Raw genomic sequence first — 21,339 nt, forward strand, 5'->3', positions numbered from 1 at the left:
GAATTTTGTAGACTTAGTTAAGATCACCTAATGCGTCTAGTCTTTACTAAAGAAGGACCTCTAAATAGAGTCGTATTTGCTGTTTTTTTTTAAGATAAATTATACAGTGTTCTGAAATAATATTTAATGCCTTAGTATAGCTGAGAGAATTTAGCATACTTAATTGAGATTTACCCTATTTCAATTATTGTTTTATCTATGACTACGTTTATTTTTTCTTATTGTTTATTGCACAGATAAACGCAATGGTGAACCGTGCGGCTGGCAAGGGCTACGAGAACGAAGCCTTCTACGAGAACATGAAGTTTCAGTTTCTGGGCATTGGGAACATACACGTGATGCGCAAGAGCCTACAGAAACTTGTCGAAAGTATGTCTGTTTACTAAATGTGTCCTAAATTTTACGCCCAAAAATAAATTTAAAATCATTCTTTGCACCTGTCGGCTGTCTCATATCCAGAGGATCTCCTCTGACATCTGTTTGACTTCAGAAAGTCATGAAAAAGTATATGTTACTTTATATCTTGCCAAACTATTTCTTAAAAGGCCTTGCTACGATTACCAGAAGTCTTTTTTCTCTCTTTCTTGCGCCATTTCGTCTCTCTCAGAGCACAGGTTTCAGAAGTGGTTGTAGCTTCAATTTATATTCAATACATAAAAATTATTTAAAATTAGTTAATTTTTAAAGAAGAAAAGAAAAAAAAATTGCGTCGTATGCCCAAATACTGAAAAACTTCTTGACATTATCTGTCATTCCCAAAATATCTTCTGTTTTTCCTTAAACCTTAGGTTATACAGGATGTTAAAAAAATCTTGCGCTATATATCGGTATCAAGAAGTGCGAACAAATTAATATTGATTTTCAGGAAATAAGCACATTAAAAAAAAGTGAAAAAAAAAGAATATTCTCTTTTTTTTCACTTTTTTTCACGTACCCAATTATAAAAGTTTGGACACCTGTACCTTGCAGCCATTTTAATTTATCCCCGCTCACACACCCATTTCATTCATGAACTCTGCGAAGGGCGTGCGGGAGGCGGCAAAAACGAACGAAAATTTAAGGGGTTTTGCTTTTTATTTTATTTTTAGTGGTGTCTCCTCATCAACCTCATATCACTGTCGTATAGGGTTTTTTTGACCTATGTAATGTGAGAGCCTTGTAAGACCTTTTACGAAAACGACTTATTATTTTCGTTTGCTTGATTTTCAGCTTGTGAGCAGAACTCGCCCACGATGTCATCGTTCCTGAGTGGTTTAGAATCATCCGGGTGGTTGAAACACATCAAGTATGTCCCAGTTATATTTTTTATATTATGAAGTCTCCTTTTTGTTCCTAATTATGTATAAAAGGTTTTTCTTTTTTTTATAACCTTTTATTTTATAACGTCTCAACGTCTGTTTTTCGAAATAATTAACATTATAGTTTACTGAAATATGATTAATACAAATTTATAAAGAAAAAAGGGATTGAAGTGACGAAACTATCACAAGGTTATTTGATATAGTGTGTGAATTTATTAAAAATTTATCATCATATTGCACGTCGAATGCTCAGTAGGATTTTATTTAATTATAAGTCCGGTTCTTGAACTAAAATATTCTCACATAAAAAATGTAAAGGATGTAACTGCTTTTCCAAGTCGGAATTTTTTGCCAAAAACCAGAAAACAGCTAATAATTTTATTGCAAGGGTTAATAAGCTGTGTGTCTGGACCTTTTTTATAACATCGAATAACTAAATAAGTAATGAATAAATTTTCAGGGCCATTCTCGATACGTCGTGGTGGATAGCGTGCGCTATTCAGAGCGGCGTGAGTGTGTGTGTGCACTGTAGCGACGGGTGGGACCGCACGGCGCAGGTGTGCTCGCTGGCGGCGCTCTGTCTGGAGCCGCACTACCGCACCATCAACGGATACCAGGTGCGTGGAGAACTGCTCCCGGTTGGAACTGACAGAGCGGTGTGAGTGTGTGCGTGCACTGTAGCGACGGGTGGCACCGCACGGCGCAGGTGTGCTCGCTGGCGGCGCTCTGTCTGGAGCCGCACTACCGCACCATCAACGGATACCAGGTGCGTGGAGAACTGCTCCCGGTTGGAACTGACAGAGCGGTGTGAGTGTGTGCGTGCACTGTAGCGACGGGTGGGACCGCACGGCGCAGGTGTGCTCGCTGGCGGCGCTCTGTCTGGAGCCGCACTACCGCACCATCAACGGATACCAGGTGCGTGGAGAACTGCTCCCGGTTGGAACTGACAGAGCGGTGTGAGTGTGTGCGTGCACTGTAGCGACGGGTGGGACCGCACGGCGCAGGTGTGCTCGCTGGCGGCGCTCTGTCTGGAGCCGCACTACCGCACCATCAACGGATACCAGGTGCGTGGAGAACTGCTCCCGGTTGGAACTGACAGAGCGGTGTGAGTGTGTGCGTGCACTGTAGCGACGGGTGGGACCGCACGGCGCAGGTGTGCTCGCTGGCGGCGCTCTGTCTGGAGCCGCACTACCGCACCATCAACGGATACCAGGTGCGTGGAGAACTGCTCCCGGTTGGAACTGACAGAGCGGTGTGAGTGTGTGCGTGCACTGTAGCGACGGGTGGGACCGCACGGCGCAGGTGTGCTCGCTGGCGGCGCTCTGTCTGGAGCCGCACTACCGCACCATCAACGGATACCAGGTGCGTGGAGAACTGCTCCCGGTTGGAACTGACAGAGCGGTGTGAGTGTGTGCGTGCACTGTAGCGACGGGTGGGACCGCACGGCGCAGGTGTGCTCGCTGGCGGCGCTCTGTCTGGAGCCGCACTACCGCACCATCAACGGATACCAGGTGCGTGGAGAACTGCTCCCGGTTGGAACTGACAGAGCGGTGTGAGTGTGTGCGTGCACTGTAGCGACGGGTGGGACCGCACGGCGCAGGTGTGCTCGCTGGCGGCGCTCTGTCTGGAGCCGCACTACCGCACCATCAACGGATACCAGGTGCGTGGAGAACTGCTCCCGGTTGGAACTGACAGAGCGGTGTGAGTGTGTGCGTGCACTGTAGCGACGGGTGGGACCGCACGGCGCAGGTGTGCTCGCTGGCGGCGCTCTGTCTGGAGCCGCACTACCGCACCATCAACGGATACCAGGTGCGTGGAGAACTGCTCCCGGTTGGAACTGACAGAGCGGTGTGAGTGTGTGCGTGCACTGTAGCGACGGGTGGGACCGCACGGCGCAGGTGTGCTCGCTGGCGGCGCTCTGTCTGGAGCCGCACTACCGCACCATCAACGGATACCCGGTGCGTGGAGAACTGCTCCCGGTTGGAACTGACAGAGCGGTGTGAGTGTGTGCGTGCACTGTAGCGACGGGTGGGACCGCACGGCGCAGGTGTGCTCGCTGGCGGCGCTCTGTCTGGAGCCGCACTACCGCACCATCAACGGATACCAGGTGCGTGGAGAACTGCTCCCGGTTGGAACTGACAGAGCGGTGTGAGTGTGTGCGTGCACTGTAGCGACGGGTGGGACCGCACGGCGCAGGTGTGCTCGCTGGCGGCGCTCTGTCTGGAGCCGCACTACCGCACCATCAACGGATACCAGGTGCGTGGAGAACTGCTCCCGGTTGGAACTGACAGAGCGGTGTGAGTGTGTGCGTGCACTGTAGCGACGGGTGGGACCGCACGGCGCAGGTGTGCTCGCTGGCGGCGCTCTGTCTGGAGCCGCACTACCGCACCATCAACGGATACCAGGTGCGTGGAGAACTGCTCCCGGTTGGAACTGACAGAGCGGTGTGAGTGTGTGCGTGCACTGTAGCGACGGGTGGGACCGCACGGCGCAGGTGTGCTCGCTGGCGGCGCTCTGTCTGGAGCCGCACTACCGCACCATCAACGGATACCCGGTGCGTGGAGAACTGCTCCCGGTTGGAACTGACAGAGCGGTGTGAGTGTGTGCGTGCACTGTAGCGACGGGTGGGACCGCACGGCGCAGGTGTGCTCGCTGGCGGCGCTCTGTCTGGAGCCGCACTACCGCACCATCAACGGATACCAGGTGCGTGGAGAACTGCTCCCGGTTGGAACTGACAGAGCGGTGTGAGTGTGTGCGTGCACTGTAGCGACGGGTGGGACCGCACGGCGCAGGTGTGCTCGCTGGCGGCGCTCTGTCTGGAGCCGCACTACCGCACCATCAACGGATACCAGGTGCGTGGAGAACTGCTCCCGGTTGGAACTGACAGAGCGGTGTGAGTGTGTGCGTGCACTGTAGCGACGGGTGGGACCGCACGGCGCAGGTGTGCTCGCTGGCGGCGCTCTGTCTGGAGCCGCACTACCGCACCATCAACGGATACCCGGTGCGTGGAGAACTGCTCCCGGTTGGAACTGACAGAGCGGTGTGAGTGTGTGCGTGCACTGTAGCGACGGGTGGGACCGCACGGCGCAGGTGTGCTCGCTGGCGGCGCTCTGTCTGGAGCCGCACTACCGCACCATCAACGGATACCAGGTGCGTGGAGAACTGCTCCCGGTTGGAACTGACAGAGCGGTGTGAGTGTGTGCGTGCACTGTAGCGACGGGTGGGACCGCACGGCGCAGGTGTGCTCGCTGGCGGCGCTCTGTCTGGAGCCGCACTACCGCACCATCAACGGATACCAGGTGCGTGGAGAACTGCTCCCGGTTGGAACTGACAGAGCGGCGTGAGTGTGTGAGTGTGTGCGTGCACTGTAGCGACGGGTGGGACAAATATACACACCTTATCATTTTATAATATTTGTTAAGCTGCAATAAAGTATGTCTGTGTTATGTGTGGGTACCCCAATGGTTTTATTTACAGCTGGATACTTACACTAACGAAACTTTTTTTTGTTTGTCTTTTCGCATCCACTAACTATTTTAAGGTGGACCTAAACTTCTAGTTTCTTATTATTAGCGTTAACTAAACATTTTATTACTGGTTAGACTTTTCGCAACCACTGTATATTATACTTAATACAATTTAAGTAATACCTATTCCAAAATATTATTACTCTATTCCAGGCCCTGATCGAGAAGGATTGGTTATCGTTCGGTCATAAGTTCACATCCCGGTGCGGCCACGTCGCTGGTGATGCGCGGGAGCGCTCGCCCGTTTTCACTCAGCTGTTAGACTGTACTTGGCAACTGTTGAGACAAGTTCCTGAGGTGAATACAAACGCTTTTTTTATTTAGAGGAAGTACCAAAACGAACTGATGATGCAAGAAGCACCAGCTACCCGGAACAGTGGCACTTAGATGAATTTGCTAGAAAATCTCCTAACCATAATGTTAACACTAGGAACAGACATAAACTTATAATGCCTACTACTCTAAGTTTAGTTAGTAAATCTTTTGTGGGGCGATGTATATGCTTTTACAACAACATCCCAGAAAATGTTCAAAACAAATGTCTTACGAATTTCAAAAGAATTGTTAAAAAACCTTTGTGTGGTAAAGGTTACTATAACATAATGACTTTCTTAATGATACTACAGATTGGGAATGGCACGCCCTCAAGCTATCGAATAATAAGTTTTATCATATATTAGCATATTACAGTGTGAACATTTTTTATGAATAAAAAAAGAAGCCCACTGAGTTGGTTGCGCCCGTTCTCAGGTCTGCGTCATATTATTTCGAATGGGTTTTTGACTTTCAATAAGTGATATCATATCCTATTTTAAATAAAAATATTTTAATCTGACTGTCAGTATGATTTTAGTCGTAACGCAACACAAAACGATATAAGGCTTTACGCAATACGACCCTGCTCGTATGGATACATGTGCCTATAATCATATTGACAGTTCAGTATGCACTCCTGTTTTGCGGCAGATATATAAGTTACACGGAATTAAAAAACCAAGACAGTGTTACTATTTTGCTCTGTGGACTGTGGCAGTTTGTAAAGTATATTATTATCCAGTTATTTTCACAGCATCATGACGTACGGTCTTTTACTATGGGGTCATGCTGCTGCCATTGATATAGTTGGGAGATCCATTGCAAAAGAGAGCTGTTCGTGCTATATATCAGCTTGGTTATAGACAGTCTCTCAAAGAAAAATTTAAAGAAATAAATATTATGACTGTTCATTGTCAGTATATTTATGAAAATTTAATATACGTTCACAAAAATCGTCACCTTTTTGCTCTTAATAGTAATTTTCATTATTATAACACTAGAGATAGGGGATTGCTTGTAACTAATTCTAGGAGGCTTCATAAGATACATAATAGCTTTAAGGGTAAATGTATACACTTCTATAATAAAGTCCCAGCCACTGTTCAGGCATTATCTATAAATAAATTTAAATGTTTTATAAAAAAATGGATCTGTCGTAAATTCTATTACTTCACAGCTGAATATCTAAATGATCGGACAGCCTGGGACTAAATTGTGATTATTTATAATTCTAAAGGAATCAATTTTGAGAAAATAAATGCCTTTATTGATTAAGTATAATCTAAATAAATAATGTACTTACACTAAACTGTGTACAGACTTGTGCATGAGATTAAAACCCAGCATATAATTTTGGAATAATTACGATTTGCAGGCATTCCAATTCAACGAGAGATTTCTGCTGACGCTACACGACCACGCGCACGCATGTCAGTACGGCACGTTCGTCGGTAACTGCGAGAAAGACAGACGGGATCTCAGGTTACATGTTCGCTTTTTATTTATTTATCTACACCCATATTACCAGCATATTGCCATCATTAAAACACCCAATGTTCTAATAACCATTACAACATCCAAACGAGTATTGTAATGTTGTACTGAATTTCATTACAACACTCCTATGTTTTTTTTTCGATCCCTTCATGCGCAAATAGTTTCGACAGACAGCCACATTCTTATTGCTCGATGCGTGGTATCTGTATGTATTTCAATAAAAGAACATTTTCGTTTACGCGCGTTCCACACTACCAGAACATCGCGCGCCGTAAAAATAAAGTAGGTTATTCGAATCCCCGCCATTTTTATTGTTTTGTTTACAAAAAATGAGCGATTCATTTTAAACGCTGCAAAAGAACATTATATTCGAGTGAATTTTAATTATTGCACTATACAAAATGTAAACTGTACTACTAGGACTGGTGTTTTAAGGTTAGCAGTAAGCTTACTGTGTCAGAATCTTTTAGAGGATTCATATTCTGGGTGTAGATAAAGTCTTGTATGCAACTGTTGATAATTAGGTATTAAAACACTCATGTGATACTATTATCACACGAGTGATACATTAAACCACATTCGTGTTTTAATACCCCTTATTACACAACAGTTGCATAAATAACTATTATTATAAATGTCGCTCCGACTTCATTCAGGACGAATTTGAGAGTATATGTTGGAAAATGTAACGCCTTGCCTTTTTAACTGCAAAGTATACCGACATTGGGTATTCTCTTTTCCTATTTTGTCATTGCCACAATTTACGGAAGGATATCTATTTTATTTAAATAAAACTCAAGCCACATGTTAGTCACACAGTGATAATATAGCATTCAATTGGTGAAATACTTTTTAAATCGGTCAAGTCTTTTTTAGGCTGGACACAAATATAAGGAACAATGGCAAAAAGAGCTAAGAAACGAGAGGGAAAGGTTTTGTGTGATGAGGCGAATGAAAAAGAAGTGAGACCGTTCGCAAGCTTTCGTTCGTTTAGAGATAGGATCTAAAGACATAAATTGCATTTTTTTTCCATTGCAACTTTTTTATGTCAACTAAGGACACCTTCGGAAACAATAAAAAATGAAACAATAATAATTTTAATAGTAATAATTATTTGTCTGCAATATTATATAATAAAGTATTAAAAAAATGGACAAGAATGTGATAAAAGAATGTACTTTGAATAAGCATTTTATATTTTTGTATTCAACTAAAATAATAAATGTTATTTGCAATAGAACATTTTTCTCTTTCTTTGTTTCAGTATTTATGGCAAGACTAGGTAAATCCATGAAGTGAATGCCTTGCTGACCTCGTCGCTTTTTTTATTAAAAAAACTACTGACGATCTGATATTTTTATCCAAACAGGTTGTCGGAGCGCACTTTCTCGCTGTGGGGCTACATGGCGAGCCACCTCAACGAATACAAGAACCCGCTATACAATCCCAAAGCACATCCCGATGTTCTGAAGCCAGATTTACACGCGCAGAGCATAAGGTAACTTCGATCAAGTATGTACTATATTAAAGACAACAGAAAACGGACATACAGTTAGCGCGCGAGTTGAATGCAGTCGGGTCCTTAGATAAGAGCGGCAACGTCTCGTAGTCATAGCTCAACGTGTTATCGCGTTAATACAAAGTTGTGTCCCGTGTCATTTTTTTTTATTTTAATAATGACTGATTTGAGTACATCAGGTTCCGTACCAAAAATAAACATGTTTTCTTTCATCGCTAAGCACGACAAATGCCGAAAAATGTTTTAGACAAGTGTGTCGAAGAAAGGCTGAAGAAAAAATTAATTATTAGGTTAAAATGATGAAACAATTATTTTATTAATTCCTTCATCATTTTAGCCTATGATTATGATCACCAATTATATTTAAGTATTATCGCATTCCTGAACTCTGCATTCAATTCGCGCGTTATCTGTAAATCTCTCGCGATATTTGTGTTTTGTGTAAACGAACTAAAACTAATGTGCGGAAGTGCTTCTTTAAATATTGTAATAAATTATACATCTAAATCAATATTCTTGTTTTGTCAAACCTACATAAGTTGTAGATAGCAATGTATGCGTTGGAAGACCATGACATAGTCAAACCTACTTTGTATATAGGAAACGTGAGTCCCTATTGGCTGAACTACTCTGTAGCGGCCGCCGCTCGTACTTTCGATTTCGATACCTACACGGAGAGTGTGACAGACCTGCCTTTGTACGGAAACATGAAGCTTGGATTATTTATATCTACATAAGGCACAGTATATATTGATATCATGCAGAGCACTGTCACCTTTGGAAAACTCAGAGTTTACTAACCCTGACTACTGGTATGGTATGGTATGGTAAAGGGGATCTTGTTCCCTCAATTAGACCACTTAGTTGAACTGTGACTACTAAAACTAAGAGTACCAGATTCAAATAGTTATTGTATTAAATATATATTTTACACAGAATGTGTAAATCTTATAATAATTATTGTTTTCTTTACATCGACATATTTTCGTGCTTCCCAGCTGCGTTCAGACGCGTTTTAAAATTAAAATTAAACTCGAAGTTATCATTGCACCGTTGTATCTTTTGTATCAATGCGCATAATTCGTTATATCTGTGAATGTTTGCGTGTGTGACTGTATACCGCTGATTTTTCTTTTTGTTATTATTGTATCTTTGAAACATGTGTTAGGACGCATCTATATTATTTATCGTTGGGTCGCAGCCTTACCCGTGGCGATGCTTATTTGAGTCAGATAAATTTAATGAAGAAAAACCTACGCAATCAAGGTAGGTGAAAAGAAAAAAGAGATTGTGTGCCAAAGGCCTAAAGTTTTCACTTAATAGATGATGATAATAATAGACGAGCAGGACGTTCAGCTGATGGTAATTGATACGACCTACCTATTACACTGCAGTGTAGCTCAGGATTCTTGAAATACCCAAAATTCTGAGCGGCACTCTAATTGCACTCATCACCTTGAGACGTACCCCCTTATTCATAATGGTCCGCTAACTTTAAACAGCCGCTTAGGAGTGTTTTTTTCTCATTCTGACTTAGGTCAATAGAAGAAGACAGAGTGAGAATTAGCAATGCTTTAAGTTAGCAGACTATTATGAATCAGGGGGGTAATATCTTAAGTCTCATTTGCCCAGTAATTTCACTAGCTGATCTGTATGTTGCAGGTTCTGGCGCGGGATGTACTGCCGATATGAGAGTGGGGTACATCCTCGCGAGCCGTTGGAAGACTTGCTCCCTGCCGCCACCGAGCACTCCGCAGCGCTGCAACAGCATATCGACTATTTAGCTCGCGTGAGTCATATCATTGAGTTGATTCGCGTTGACACTTCAGGTGTTGTCAACCATAAATGCGAACCGAACCGAACTTAAAAGCATGGAGAAAGGGAACAGCAAATCGAAGCGTTCCGGGACGCCACTCGTGTCAAAGTTTTGTAAATAAACACAAGCGTCGCGCTTCGCGTCTCGCATTCCCTCTCTGTTTGATTCGAGCATTCAAAGCCTTAGTCAGAAGTCAAACCCATGGAAAACTCATAGTTGCTCAGAGGGCAATGGAGAGGGCTATGCTGGGAGTTTCCCTGCGAGATCGAATCAGAAATGAGGAGTGGGCAGGGCACTTAATTCGACGGACAGATGGCCGTTGGGGCCGAAAAGTTCTCGATTGGCGACTACGTACCGGAAGTCGTAGTGTTAGTAGGCCCCCCACAATATGGACCGACGATTTGGTCAAGATCGTCGGAATACGTTGGACCGATTGTCATGGAGATCTATGATGATGATGATACAAAGCCAGCTAATACAACTATCTCGCTCACGCCTCGCTTCCCGTGACGCCTTGGTTTGTACCGTCATGACACGCGTTTCGGTTCGCCACGTATTCGGTTTGCTTTCGCTTTTCTATGTGACTAGATTAAAACGATAAAATATAACAAAATGAATACGCTTCGCCACGCTTTCGGTTCTCTGTCTGTTTGACAATAGCTTTCAATAATCACCAATCAAAGTACCGTTTGCAGAAAAACTACTGTTTGCCAACGTCACTTAGAGGATAATTAAACGGTTATAATCCGCGGGACGTACAACGTTTGCGGAAAGCCATAATCGTTCAAATTATATGAATTGTCTTAAGTGTTAATTCCACTTAGATTTGTCTCACTTCGCTTTGTGACACTTCGACACATAACAAGAGTGATCCCTCGATCCATAGTTGCGCGAGTCAGCATCTCTTGGGGATGCCTCGTGTAGAGGCGAAATACGTGTCGTATTGGTTAAAGACAAATCTTAGTCGAATAAACTTAAGACAACTCGTAAAAATTTGATAACTACATATGTAATTATGCACTACCGCTGCTCTAACTTTTTTTATCACAAGGAGTGGCTAGAGTTTAGTGCCTATTAAAACGCGTGAAAAACCAAGCTGTGCTCAAAAACCGATTTGAAGATTGATAATATTAGTGTTCACATGTCTCGAATCTTTTGATAAATTGTGTCAAATACCGCCGCCTCCTCAGTTCTGCTGCGACTAAATTACTGCAATTAGATCGGTTTAAAATAAATAATATAAAACTTTAACTACCTGCGAGAATAAAAAATTCGGTAGCCTAGTAATTACAATAAGGTGGCTCAGTGGTACTCATCTAGTCTGTCCAACGGTACTGAGTGTGTACTCACATAAGGGCAGACTTGTGTAGTGTGTACGTACTTAAAAGTCCATAAAACGATAAGTCGTCGCTGACAAGCAGAATTTTAACATTAATTTAACTGAACTGAATGATTTTTTTGTGAGTTTTATGCGTTCACTTTGTCAAAAATTACCTACAAAATCAAATTAGATTTACAATTCAGATTAAAAGCTCAGTAATATCAATGAGCAGGCACCGCTATGGTTTTGTGGACGGATTTGCAGATGCAGCTTTAAACTCCTACAAAAATTATAAATGTGAATGTAACTTTCTTAGTTACGCTTTCACGCCTAAACCACTGAACCGATTTTGATGAAATTTAGTACAGAGATAGACAAGAGCTTGGGAATGGACATAGGCTTATCGCGAATAAAGGCTTGGTGGGGTTGAAATCAGGGATGGAAATTTGTATGAAAGTTCGTCATTATTGAAGATAACACCATGAAACTTTTAAATATTTGTTCTAGCGTTTTTAAGTTTTAGACCTGTGTGGGGATGAAAAAAGCTCTATAGTTGGTAGCTTATAAAAAAGGTTTTAACCACAGCAGTTTGTTGTGTGTATTGCAAAGTGAGTATATTAAAAAATTAAAATGCTGCCCATGGTAACTACTGAACGCGCATGAAGTCGCGGGTAATAGCTAGTATATTATATTATGAGATTTGGAAATTTATGGTATGGAGATATTTTCTGCCTTTTTATGTATAAACGTATTAATTTCCAGCGCATCACAACTTTCAAGAAACTACTATCGGGCAAGAAAGTTGAGAAAGAAAGAGAAAGCTCTGTCGTGGTCAACTATCAGAACGGTAACCTCGCTTCAGTGGAGATTGAGACGAGAACGGCACAACTGAGCATCGATAACAAGTAATATTCTTTTTTGACACATTCAGGTCAAATATTGACACTTTTGAATGTCAAAAGAATTTTGGCATTTACCACTTTTTTCGGAAAAGTCGAGATTATTTTTTTATGAAAATAAGGTACGAGACTAGCAGGACGTTCAGCTGATTGTAATTGATACGCCCTGCCCACAACAATGCAGTGCCGCTCAGGATTCTTGAAAAACCCCAAAAATTCTGAGCGGCATTACAACTGCGTTCGTCACCTTGAGACATACGATGTTAAGTCTCATTTGCCCAGTAATTTCACTAGCTTTTTTAAAATGCAATCAATGCAATGGGATGCAACGAAAATTATCAATAAACACTAACTGCCTTAATCATAATAAAACGCTTTTCGAAGGTATAAAGCTATATTAGTTAAAACGTGTTTTAAGCCTATGTTCGATAAATTCCTTAATCATATTCGTTACATAAATCCATTATCCGACGTGATTTGTCTATATGTATAGAACGTCATTGATTTTATGGAATAATAATTTTGTCTCTCTATGGATTCAATTTAAGAGTCTAACCAATGAAAGTCGCGAGCAATTGATTGTAATGATAATATATTTTATAGGTTTAATTATGAGTCGGGTGCGAACTTATCTGAAGTCGAATGCGCCAACGATGACCACCCTTTGAAGGAAGCGGCTCCTGTCAAACCTAACCACATTCCTCTCATCACCGAGGTACAGTTCCTACATTAATATAATCACTATGTTAGATTAAGTCCTGAGCATGTATTGTGATCTAAAAAATTATTTCGTAACATAATACAAGAATAACATTGTACTTTTAAAGTTATACTTCTTTGAGCCGGTTAGGGAGAATTTATTAGAGTGAATTTTTATGATGCGCGCACACCGTCACGCAAATTCGACACCTTGACATTAACTAGTCAACTAGACCATTTGTATCATACTTCGCATATAAATAAATTTCAATTTATCATTTAAAATAAAATATATTTCTCAAAAACAAAATGTTACTCACCTGGTGTCCTAATTTGGTGGCGTGACCAGCTTGGACGCGTTATGACTCTGGTGTCTTTATGGTGTCTTCTTTGGTAGCTTACGGAAACCACGGTGGCACAACTGGTTGCGCCACCGTGGTGTCCCGGTGAAATAACTCGTGGTCGGAAATATTGTTGATACGGCTGGCATATGATTTTACAAACTTCCTGTATTAGTAATTTCTCTGAAAACTTCCCATGAAAAATGTGTCGAATATAGATATGAAGGACAAGAGATCCTCTAGATTTTATACAAATTTATTCTTTTGTAGAGAACAGACGCGTCGATACCGCCCAGTCTGGCAGCGTTGGAGGAAGAGATGAACTCAGTGGCTGTAGACTGGAAGAGCATCAAGAACGTCACCGAGTGTAGTTGCTCCACGCCTCTGGACCACTTCAGTAGAAAGGTGAGAATTTGAATCACCATTTTTTCTCTTCTTTTTCTAAAAGGCGATCAAGTGATACTGTTGTCTCTTTTTACCACTGTGCATCCTCGGGACATAAAAAGAATAGGTAAGTCCCAGGCCCAAGGGTGTCGTAGAAGGCGACTAAGGGTATTTACCAGTGGGAGGCTTCTTTGTAAAGGATGCCGGCTAGATTATGGGTACAACAACGGCGCCTCTTTCTGCCGTGAAGCCGTAATGTGTAAGCATTCTTGTGTTTCGGTCTACAGGGCACCGTAACAAGTGAAATTACTGCCCAAATGAGAATAATAAAAATTAACATCTTTTGTCTCAAGCAGGGACGTGCAATGGTTTTCTAGCATGGTAGGCACAGCTGCAGCTACAAGTACCTAATAACATAATAGTAAGAAATTTAGGTATTGCACACATAACTTACTGGGTGTGTGTTCAATAGAAATTTGGTTATAGAATAACGGAACTTAATTAACTTTCTCACTAGTGGTATGTATTAATTTAGTTTCTTATTAAAGTAGGCATTGCCTAATTGCCTACATGGAATGCACGCTCGTGGTCTCAAGGTGACGAGCGCAATAACAGTGCCGCTCAGATATTTTGTGTTTATCAAGAATCCTGAGCGACACTGCATTGAAACGGGCAGGGCGTATCAATTAAAATAAACTGAACGTGCTGCTCGTTTCTTCCCTAATTGTCATAAAAAGAACCTCAGAGATAACAATATACCTACTTGATCATGTCATACAAAGACTCGTTCTGTAATACAAACAGACATAATACAGACCCTGTTGAGGGTTTGCCGACGAATTAACCACAGGACGCGTAACCAGGGCAGTGTGCGCCATTCAGTATTCCTCTAGCCACTAACTGAGCCCACTAGCAGTAAGCAATAAAGCGTTGTCAGTATGACACGAAAGTGAAACATTATCACCAAAAGCGGCAAAATAATAGCGGAGAATCAAAAAGTGTGTATCTTCACGTGTAAGTAGAATTTCAACCTATCGGCCTAGCAGCTATCTTTCATATAGTACATATAGTAGTAAAACAGTACTTTTGATTGCTATTTTTGACGTGACTGCACTGACGTACACTAAACAACTTGAATCACAATCGCGTTCAAAAATTGTCTGAAGCCGAACTCTGCTTACCAGTCTATTAGGCAGAGTTTTCGTTCAGTTGTGTTTCGCCCGCGCTTTGAATACTCGCCACGCATTAACAAAGTGTTCAGTGGAAAACTGTCCAAAATACAGCATATCCTAACATAAGGCAAGTGCTAGTTTAAATTAACAAAATTATATAACAAACTTGACGTTTTCATTCATTTTGCTAAATAATTACATTCCACATTCTAAAACATATTGTTCTTGCTTCGTGTTCGCGTCCTTTTAGCGCGTGACGTAGTCTTACTACTGACAATAGACTTTGATCATCACTGCCACGATATAAGGTGTAAAATAAGTTAATGTATACTTAAATACGACCTGTATAGCCGAGTGGTCAGCGACCCTACCTACTAAGCTAGAGGTCCCGGGTTCGAATCCCGGTAGGTGCAAGCATTTATATGATGAATATGGATGTTTGTTTCCGAGTCATGGATATATATATAAATATTTATGTATGTTTATATGTATTTATGTATGATTAAGTATGTATATTGTATTAAATATATCGTTGTCTTGCAACCCATAACACAGGCTATATGCCTAATTTGGGACAAGATAATTTGTGTATAAAGTGTGTCAATAAAAAAAAAAACGTCGCTCGGAATTTTTTGTCAAACTTTTAATAGTCTAGTTGTTTATAGTACGTCAATGCGTGTCTGCCCGGATGTGACGTCACATAGCTGCCATTCGAGTCGCTATTTATTTACGGTATGTGTGGATTGATGCATCTCCTATACTCAATAACTCTTGTGTTTATAAGTATTAATTTACTTTTTTTCCTTTTTTTGACTTACTCGTGTAAGCCTTTCAGTTTTTGACATTTGAGTATTTTTGTTGCGTCACTTTGCATATATTGTAATTGAAATGATTTGTAAAACAATTAAAATGTACATCTTGACTTAAAAGAGTGGCAATGAGTTTCTAGCTACTTATTCTCGTTAGCTCAACCCTTTACGTAGTAGCGGTAAATTCAATAAGAAACAATTTTTTTTTTGACATTCATTAGTGTCATTTCCGTGACCTACTACATGAATAAAGTGTTTTTGAATTGCGGAGATGATAGTTTTATAATGATTTTGTGTGTTGTCAGCACCACTGCTGGAGCTGCGGCGGGTGCGTGTGCACGCGGTGTTCCCGCCGCGCCCCTCTCCCCGCGCTCGCGTCTTCGGCGCCCGTGCCCACTTGCAGCACCTGCGCCCCGGTCACGTGAGTATATATCGCTTATACAAATGATTTAAGTTTTCTTTAGTGTTAATTCCGGCCAATATTCTCTCTCAAAATCTAAAATTTTCTCTTTTCTTTTTATTAGGACAAGACGTCCTGAGGATGCCTCGTGTAGAGGCGAAATACGTGTCGAGTTGCTTTAAAAACAAATATTGGCGGAATTAACACTAAAGAAAACTTAAATCATTTGTGTAATTATGGATTTCCGCAAAGTAACGCCTAATTCAATAAATTTTCTTATGTATCGCTTGTTTGTACCTACATTTTTGAAGTTATACTTCTTTAGGCGCGTTATGAAAAAATAATGAGAGTGATAAGTTAGATGCGCGCGCATCACTGAAACACATATGTAACAGGTTGAAGTTGGTTCCTAAAATTATCTGACGTTTGCGTCATTCGTTATTTTTTTTTTGGTTTCTTCGTTCATTATTAGGCAGGCAGGCAGGCAAAGAGTTCAAGCTCATACAGCCGTATTCATTATTTAATAATTATTTGTCAAAGACATCTTTGCAAGATTTTTACAAAATTGCTCTTTCTAAAAACGTAGAATAGCACGAGGAATAAATCATTTTAATCATTTTGCTTCGTTAGGCCTAAGAAGTATAACTTCTTGCGTGCATACATAAGTACACACACACACTTTTTAGCGAACGAAGAGGAGGAAATCAATTCCAAAAGAAGCCGAAAACGCCAAAGGACTGACTGATTGACTAGCTACTAGCAAGGACACAACGAAAAAAAAATATATAACGTTGTGTTCCAAGCGAATAGCGTCGACAATCTCATTACCCAAAGACTCTCCCAACGTTTTGGAAGAAAAAGGGCCAGGGTATAGGGCTCAGCCCTGACTGACACCCTTCTTCCGCCCTCACACAGGGGTTGAGAAATAACTCGTCGTCGTGGATGTTTTAGAGTTGAAGATATCTAAAGTCCGCTACTAATTCAGTTACTCGCAGTCCACACGCATTACGAACAAGATTCTCACACGTTCAAATATTTATCGTTCGGAACGTTCTTTCTTTTTCACCGCACATTGGTTAACCTATTAAATTTTCCAAAGTGGAATAGAAAACATTCACCGTCAAATTGAATTTTAAATGAATGTGTGTGGCGGTACATATTAATAGTGTGAGAAGACTGGGTTCGATTTGTTTTTTCTAAATCGCAATCCGAACACAGACGCGAATGTCAGAATTTTTTTCTCAATGAAAAATATAAGAATTTGTATAGCATTTTTATATGAAAAGCATGCGTTCGGAAGTTCGAAGACTATAAACGAATTCAGAAAAGTAAATAAAAATATTGAATCTGAAAAGGGACGTGAGCGACGGACTTTTGAAATGCGTTCGGTTTGTAGGCCCCTAACGGCCGTTCCCAATAAACTATCTACAGATAGAGATAAATTACTAATTAATTAATAATTACAGTAATTAAGCTGTCCCAATATACCCGATAAGTCATTATTATCCCCTTATATTGGGACGCATGAATTGCAATTTCCATACAAACTTCTATCGCTGGTAAACTATACGTCGTCCAATTGACAGACAGCGTGTACGGATAAGTCGAGTTACCGTCGATAAGTTTATTGGGACAGAAAAGTCAAAGATAGTTACGATTTTTATTTCAAGTAAGAGATAGACTGAATATTGGGAACGGCCGTAAGTCACGAAGTGGCTGTGCGTGGCGAGATAGTTATTACGACAGTGATTTCCGGATCTAATTAGGTCCGGAATTTAGGCCCCGACGCAAATCTTTATTTTTTTTTTATGTGAATTAGTTATAATTTTATTAATAAGTATAAAATACTACAACTTTACTTTAAATAAATAAACTGTATGTTATTAACAGGATTTTTCTTTTCTTTACAGGTGAATTAAATTCCCATAACTATATTGCCAAGACTTTTAGACTGGATTAATTTTAGTATTAATTACGAGAACTTAAGTGAATAAATTGTACAAAAAAGTCAAATCCATCAAATTAACAAAACTTTTTATTTGTAACTTACACTTGGACGAAGTTCCTGAAAAACGATACAAGCCACAAACATCACATTTAAGGAGTTCGTGTTTAAAGTTTAATAAATATTAGGGTATCCATACATGTGGGTTGGCCTACTAAGTCTTGATGTTATTTAAAGAGTGATAGTAGGGCTGCCATTATTTGTCAGTCCGTTAATATGAATCACGTGACCAGTTTTGTGTTCTTAACTCAATCTACTGGAGTTACGTTCAATTGTGTTATGACATCTCTAATAGGACATAGGCTGGCCGGTTGCACCACCACTTTTGCACAAACATTTTAAAGTATTGGTTAGGCAAAAAATGAGTTTTACCATTGGACAATTTTCAGATGACGTCATAACTTTAATAAGATTTATTACTAAGTTACTTAATTTTTTCATAATTAAAATGCTGAATGTACCTAATTAGAATAACCAACCTAGAATTGGTATGTAAGTGCAAAGCAATTGTTAATGTTAAGTTGAGTTATTGTTTGGTACATATTAAATAAATAAATAAACTGTTAACCGTAACTGTCCAATCTTCGCCAGTTAAAGCTATTGTTAATGTGAAATCGCTAAATAGTGACCTGTCAAAAGATTTAAATAAATATTTGATATTGACTTGACACGTCCCTTTTTTAACATTAACTATGCCAAGGAATACGATGGTGCAACACATTCCGCAGTTTATGTTAAAGTCAACATTACTGTTAAATTTAATTAAAGCCTTAAACTATAATAGCTAACATGATGCAACCCAGACTTAGAGATGTCATAACACAAGTTAAGTGGTCTGCACCCTACTGTCTACAAATGTGTCACAAAATTCTATGTTAAGCTAGAACCAGGGAGTGAACATGATATGACTACCCTGGAAAAATTAAAAAAAAAATCGGAAGCCTTTTCTCAAAATTGTAAGTATTAACGTTATCTTAAAGGTATGGTTACTTGTACTTAAATTGTTATTCATTTTGCGCTTAAATAAGTACCTCAAAATAAAGTCCTAGGGAACTATGGCTACCAAACAAAAATATAATCAAATATTTTTTGTATGAGCAAATTTAAACAGCATTACAAAAAAGTTTTAAAGTTTCACAATTTGCAGTTTTCTCTTAAAAGTATATAAAAAATTGCCCTGCCCTCCTGATCTAGAAAGCCTGGTATCGAATCCCGGAAAGTGCAAACATTTTTTTTGTAACTAGCTGACCCGACAGACGTTGTTCTGTATATAATAAATAAAATAATGTTTTTATATGAATTTGTGAATAATATATCATAACATCAACAATTACTTCGTAAAATATGCACCCCGCTGTCGTAATGAAATTGTTTGACAGCAGAACTGTCAAACCGTGCGTCAATAAATTATCTCATAGAAATTATGTATGGACACATCAAAGGAAAAACAAGTTTTTATTTTATTTAGCAGCATTTTTCTATTTATTCACCTTTTAAACCTTCTCTGGACTTCCACAAATAATTCAAGACCAAATTTTGCCAAATCGGTCCAGCTGTTCTCGAGTTTTAGCGAGACAAACGAACAGCAATTCATTTTTATATATATAGATAGATAATATGACGATCTGTTGTTTCCGTGATGAATGTTATATGTATTTATGTAAGTATGCTTTATGTGTAGGTATATTGCACTCATAGTATAGGCTATGCCTAGGCATACATTCCTGAACTAGTTCAGGGCATGATAATGTGGATAAGTGTGTCAATAAAAAAAAATGCATTTAAATCATTCCCTAAAAGTAACTCATTTACCTTTATTTAAATCCTTTAGTTATTTCTTATTTCATAAAGTATCGATTAGACAACTGAGTTATTGTGTTTAATAAGTATTCAATTCAGTCAATTATGATAAAAAGCTGAAAACCAAACGTATTAAAAAATTGTTAGCAAATCCCTCGAGGTTATCGAATAGTATGAAATAATTTAATTCATTAATAGTCAAATATATTATGGTTTATACGTTTGCGTGACTCAGCGGTCAAACGGCAAATGAGCGCTTTGCACTTATCATAAAAGGTCTAGAATCATGACTGAATACTGTGATGTAACGTTTATTACATGTTCTTACGTTTTTTTCAACCGGCTTTTAAAAATTAAGGTTCATAATTCGACTGTATTATTTTGTATGTTTGCTATCTCATATCTCCCGCTTATAACGGATAAGAACGGTTTGAAGTTTTATTTTTGTTTGACTAAAACGATCATGACCATGCTTTTAAAAGTACATTAATTAAGATATTTTACTATGCTATAAGTTATGTAGTTATAAGTGTTCAGTGTATATTTTCGCTATATTTGCATTGTAAATATGTATAATATGTGTTTTAATGTACATTAAAGAAAATTTAAAGTTTTTCACTTTATTTTATTCACCTTCAGCTTGTAAAACGGCTATCCTGTTGAATACATTAAGTATTTGAGACGGTCTGTAACATCTACAGGCCTTTGTAAGCTTTAATTGTCAAAAGACACAAAATACAAGTAATCTTACAATTAACAACACATATAAATTATGTAACAGGGCCTCCCTGGGCGTAATAATTTTTATATTATTTTAATTATATTTATTTTAGTTCTTCATATCTTTTTTTTAATGAAAATAAGGGACAAGACGAGCAGGACGTTGAGCTGATGGTAATTGATACGATCTGCCCATTTCAATTCAGTGCTGCTCAGGATTTTTGACAGACCCAAAAATTCTGAGCGGCACTAAAATTGCGCTCGTCACCTTGAGACATAATATGTTAAGTCTTTCCAGTAATTTCACTAGCTACGGCGCCCTTCAGACCGAAACATAGTAATGTTTACACATTACTGCTTCACGGCAGAAATAGGCGCCGTAGTGGTACCTACCCCTAATCTAGCTATATTTTCGGTGAGTAAGTTCTTACTTGAAGGATTGTCTGTAATAGTTATTTATGCAACCGTTGTGTAATAATGATAATAGTATCACATGAGTGTTTTAATACCTAATTATCAACAGTTGCATACAAGACTTTATCTACACCCAGAATATGAATCCTCTAAAAGATTCTGAAACATTTAGCTTAGTGCTAACATTAAAACAGCCAGTCCTAGTAGTAACCTAATATCATCCGTTACTGATTATATACAAATAAACTAAGTATTAATGAAAGAATTATTTATTTTTATAGTAATTTACATTTTGTATAGTGCAATAATTAAAATTCACTTGAATAAAGAAGAAAAACAGTTAAATTTTAAAATGAATCGCTCATTTTTTGTAAACAAAACAATAAAAATATCGAAGAAA

The 21,339-nt window shown here is 39.6% G+C and overlaps 1 protein-coding gene across 1 annotated transcript; it reads left to right on the forward strand.

Annotated features, from left to right (window-relative positions):
• The first annotated feature begins 2,001 nt into the window (after positions 1–2,001).
• LOC126978199 (myotubularin-related protein 6-like) lies at positions 2,002–20,420 on the forward strand. Its single transcript, XM_050826974.1, has 10 exons — positions 2,002–2,067; positions 4,982–5,125; positions 6,519–6,625; positions 8,010–8,138; positions 9,822–9,948; positions 12,059–12,201; positions 12,799–12,910; positions 13,506–13,640; positions 15,906–16,021; positions 17,911–20,420. The coding sequence occupies exons 4-10, from the start codon at positions 8,044–8,046 to the stop codon at positions 17,912–17,914; spliced, it is 732 nt and encodes a 243-aa protein (XP_050682931.1). The 5' UTR covers positions 2,002–2,067; positions 4,982–5,125; positions 6,519–6,625; positions 8,010–8,043; the 3' UTR covers positions 17,915–20,420.
• The last annotated feature ends 919 nt before the right edge of the window (positions 20,421–21,339 follow it).

The sequence above is a fragment of the Leptidea sinapis genome, chromosome 47 (genome assembly GCF_905404315.1).
Source record: "Leptidea sinapis chromosome 47, ilLepSina1.1, whole genome shotgun sequence".
NCBI lineage: Eukaryota > Metazoa > Arthropoda > Insecta > Lepidoptera > Pieridae > Leptidea > Leptidea sinapis.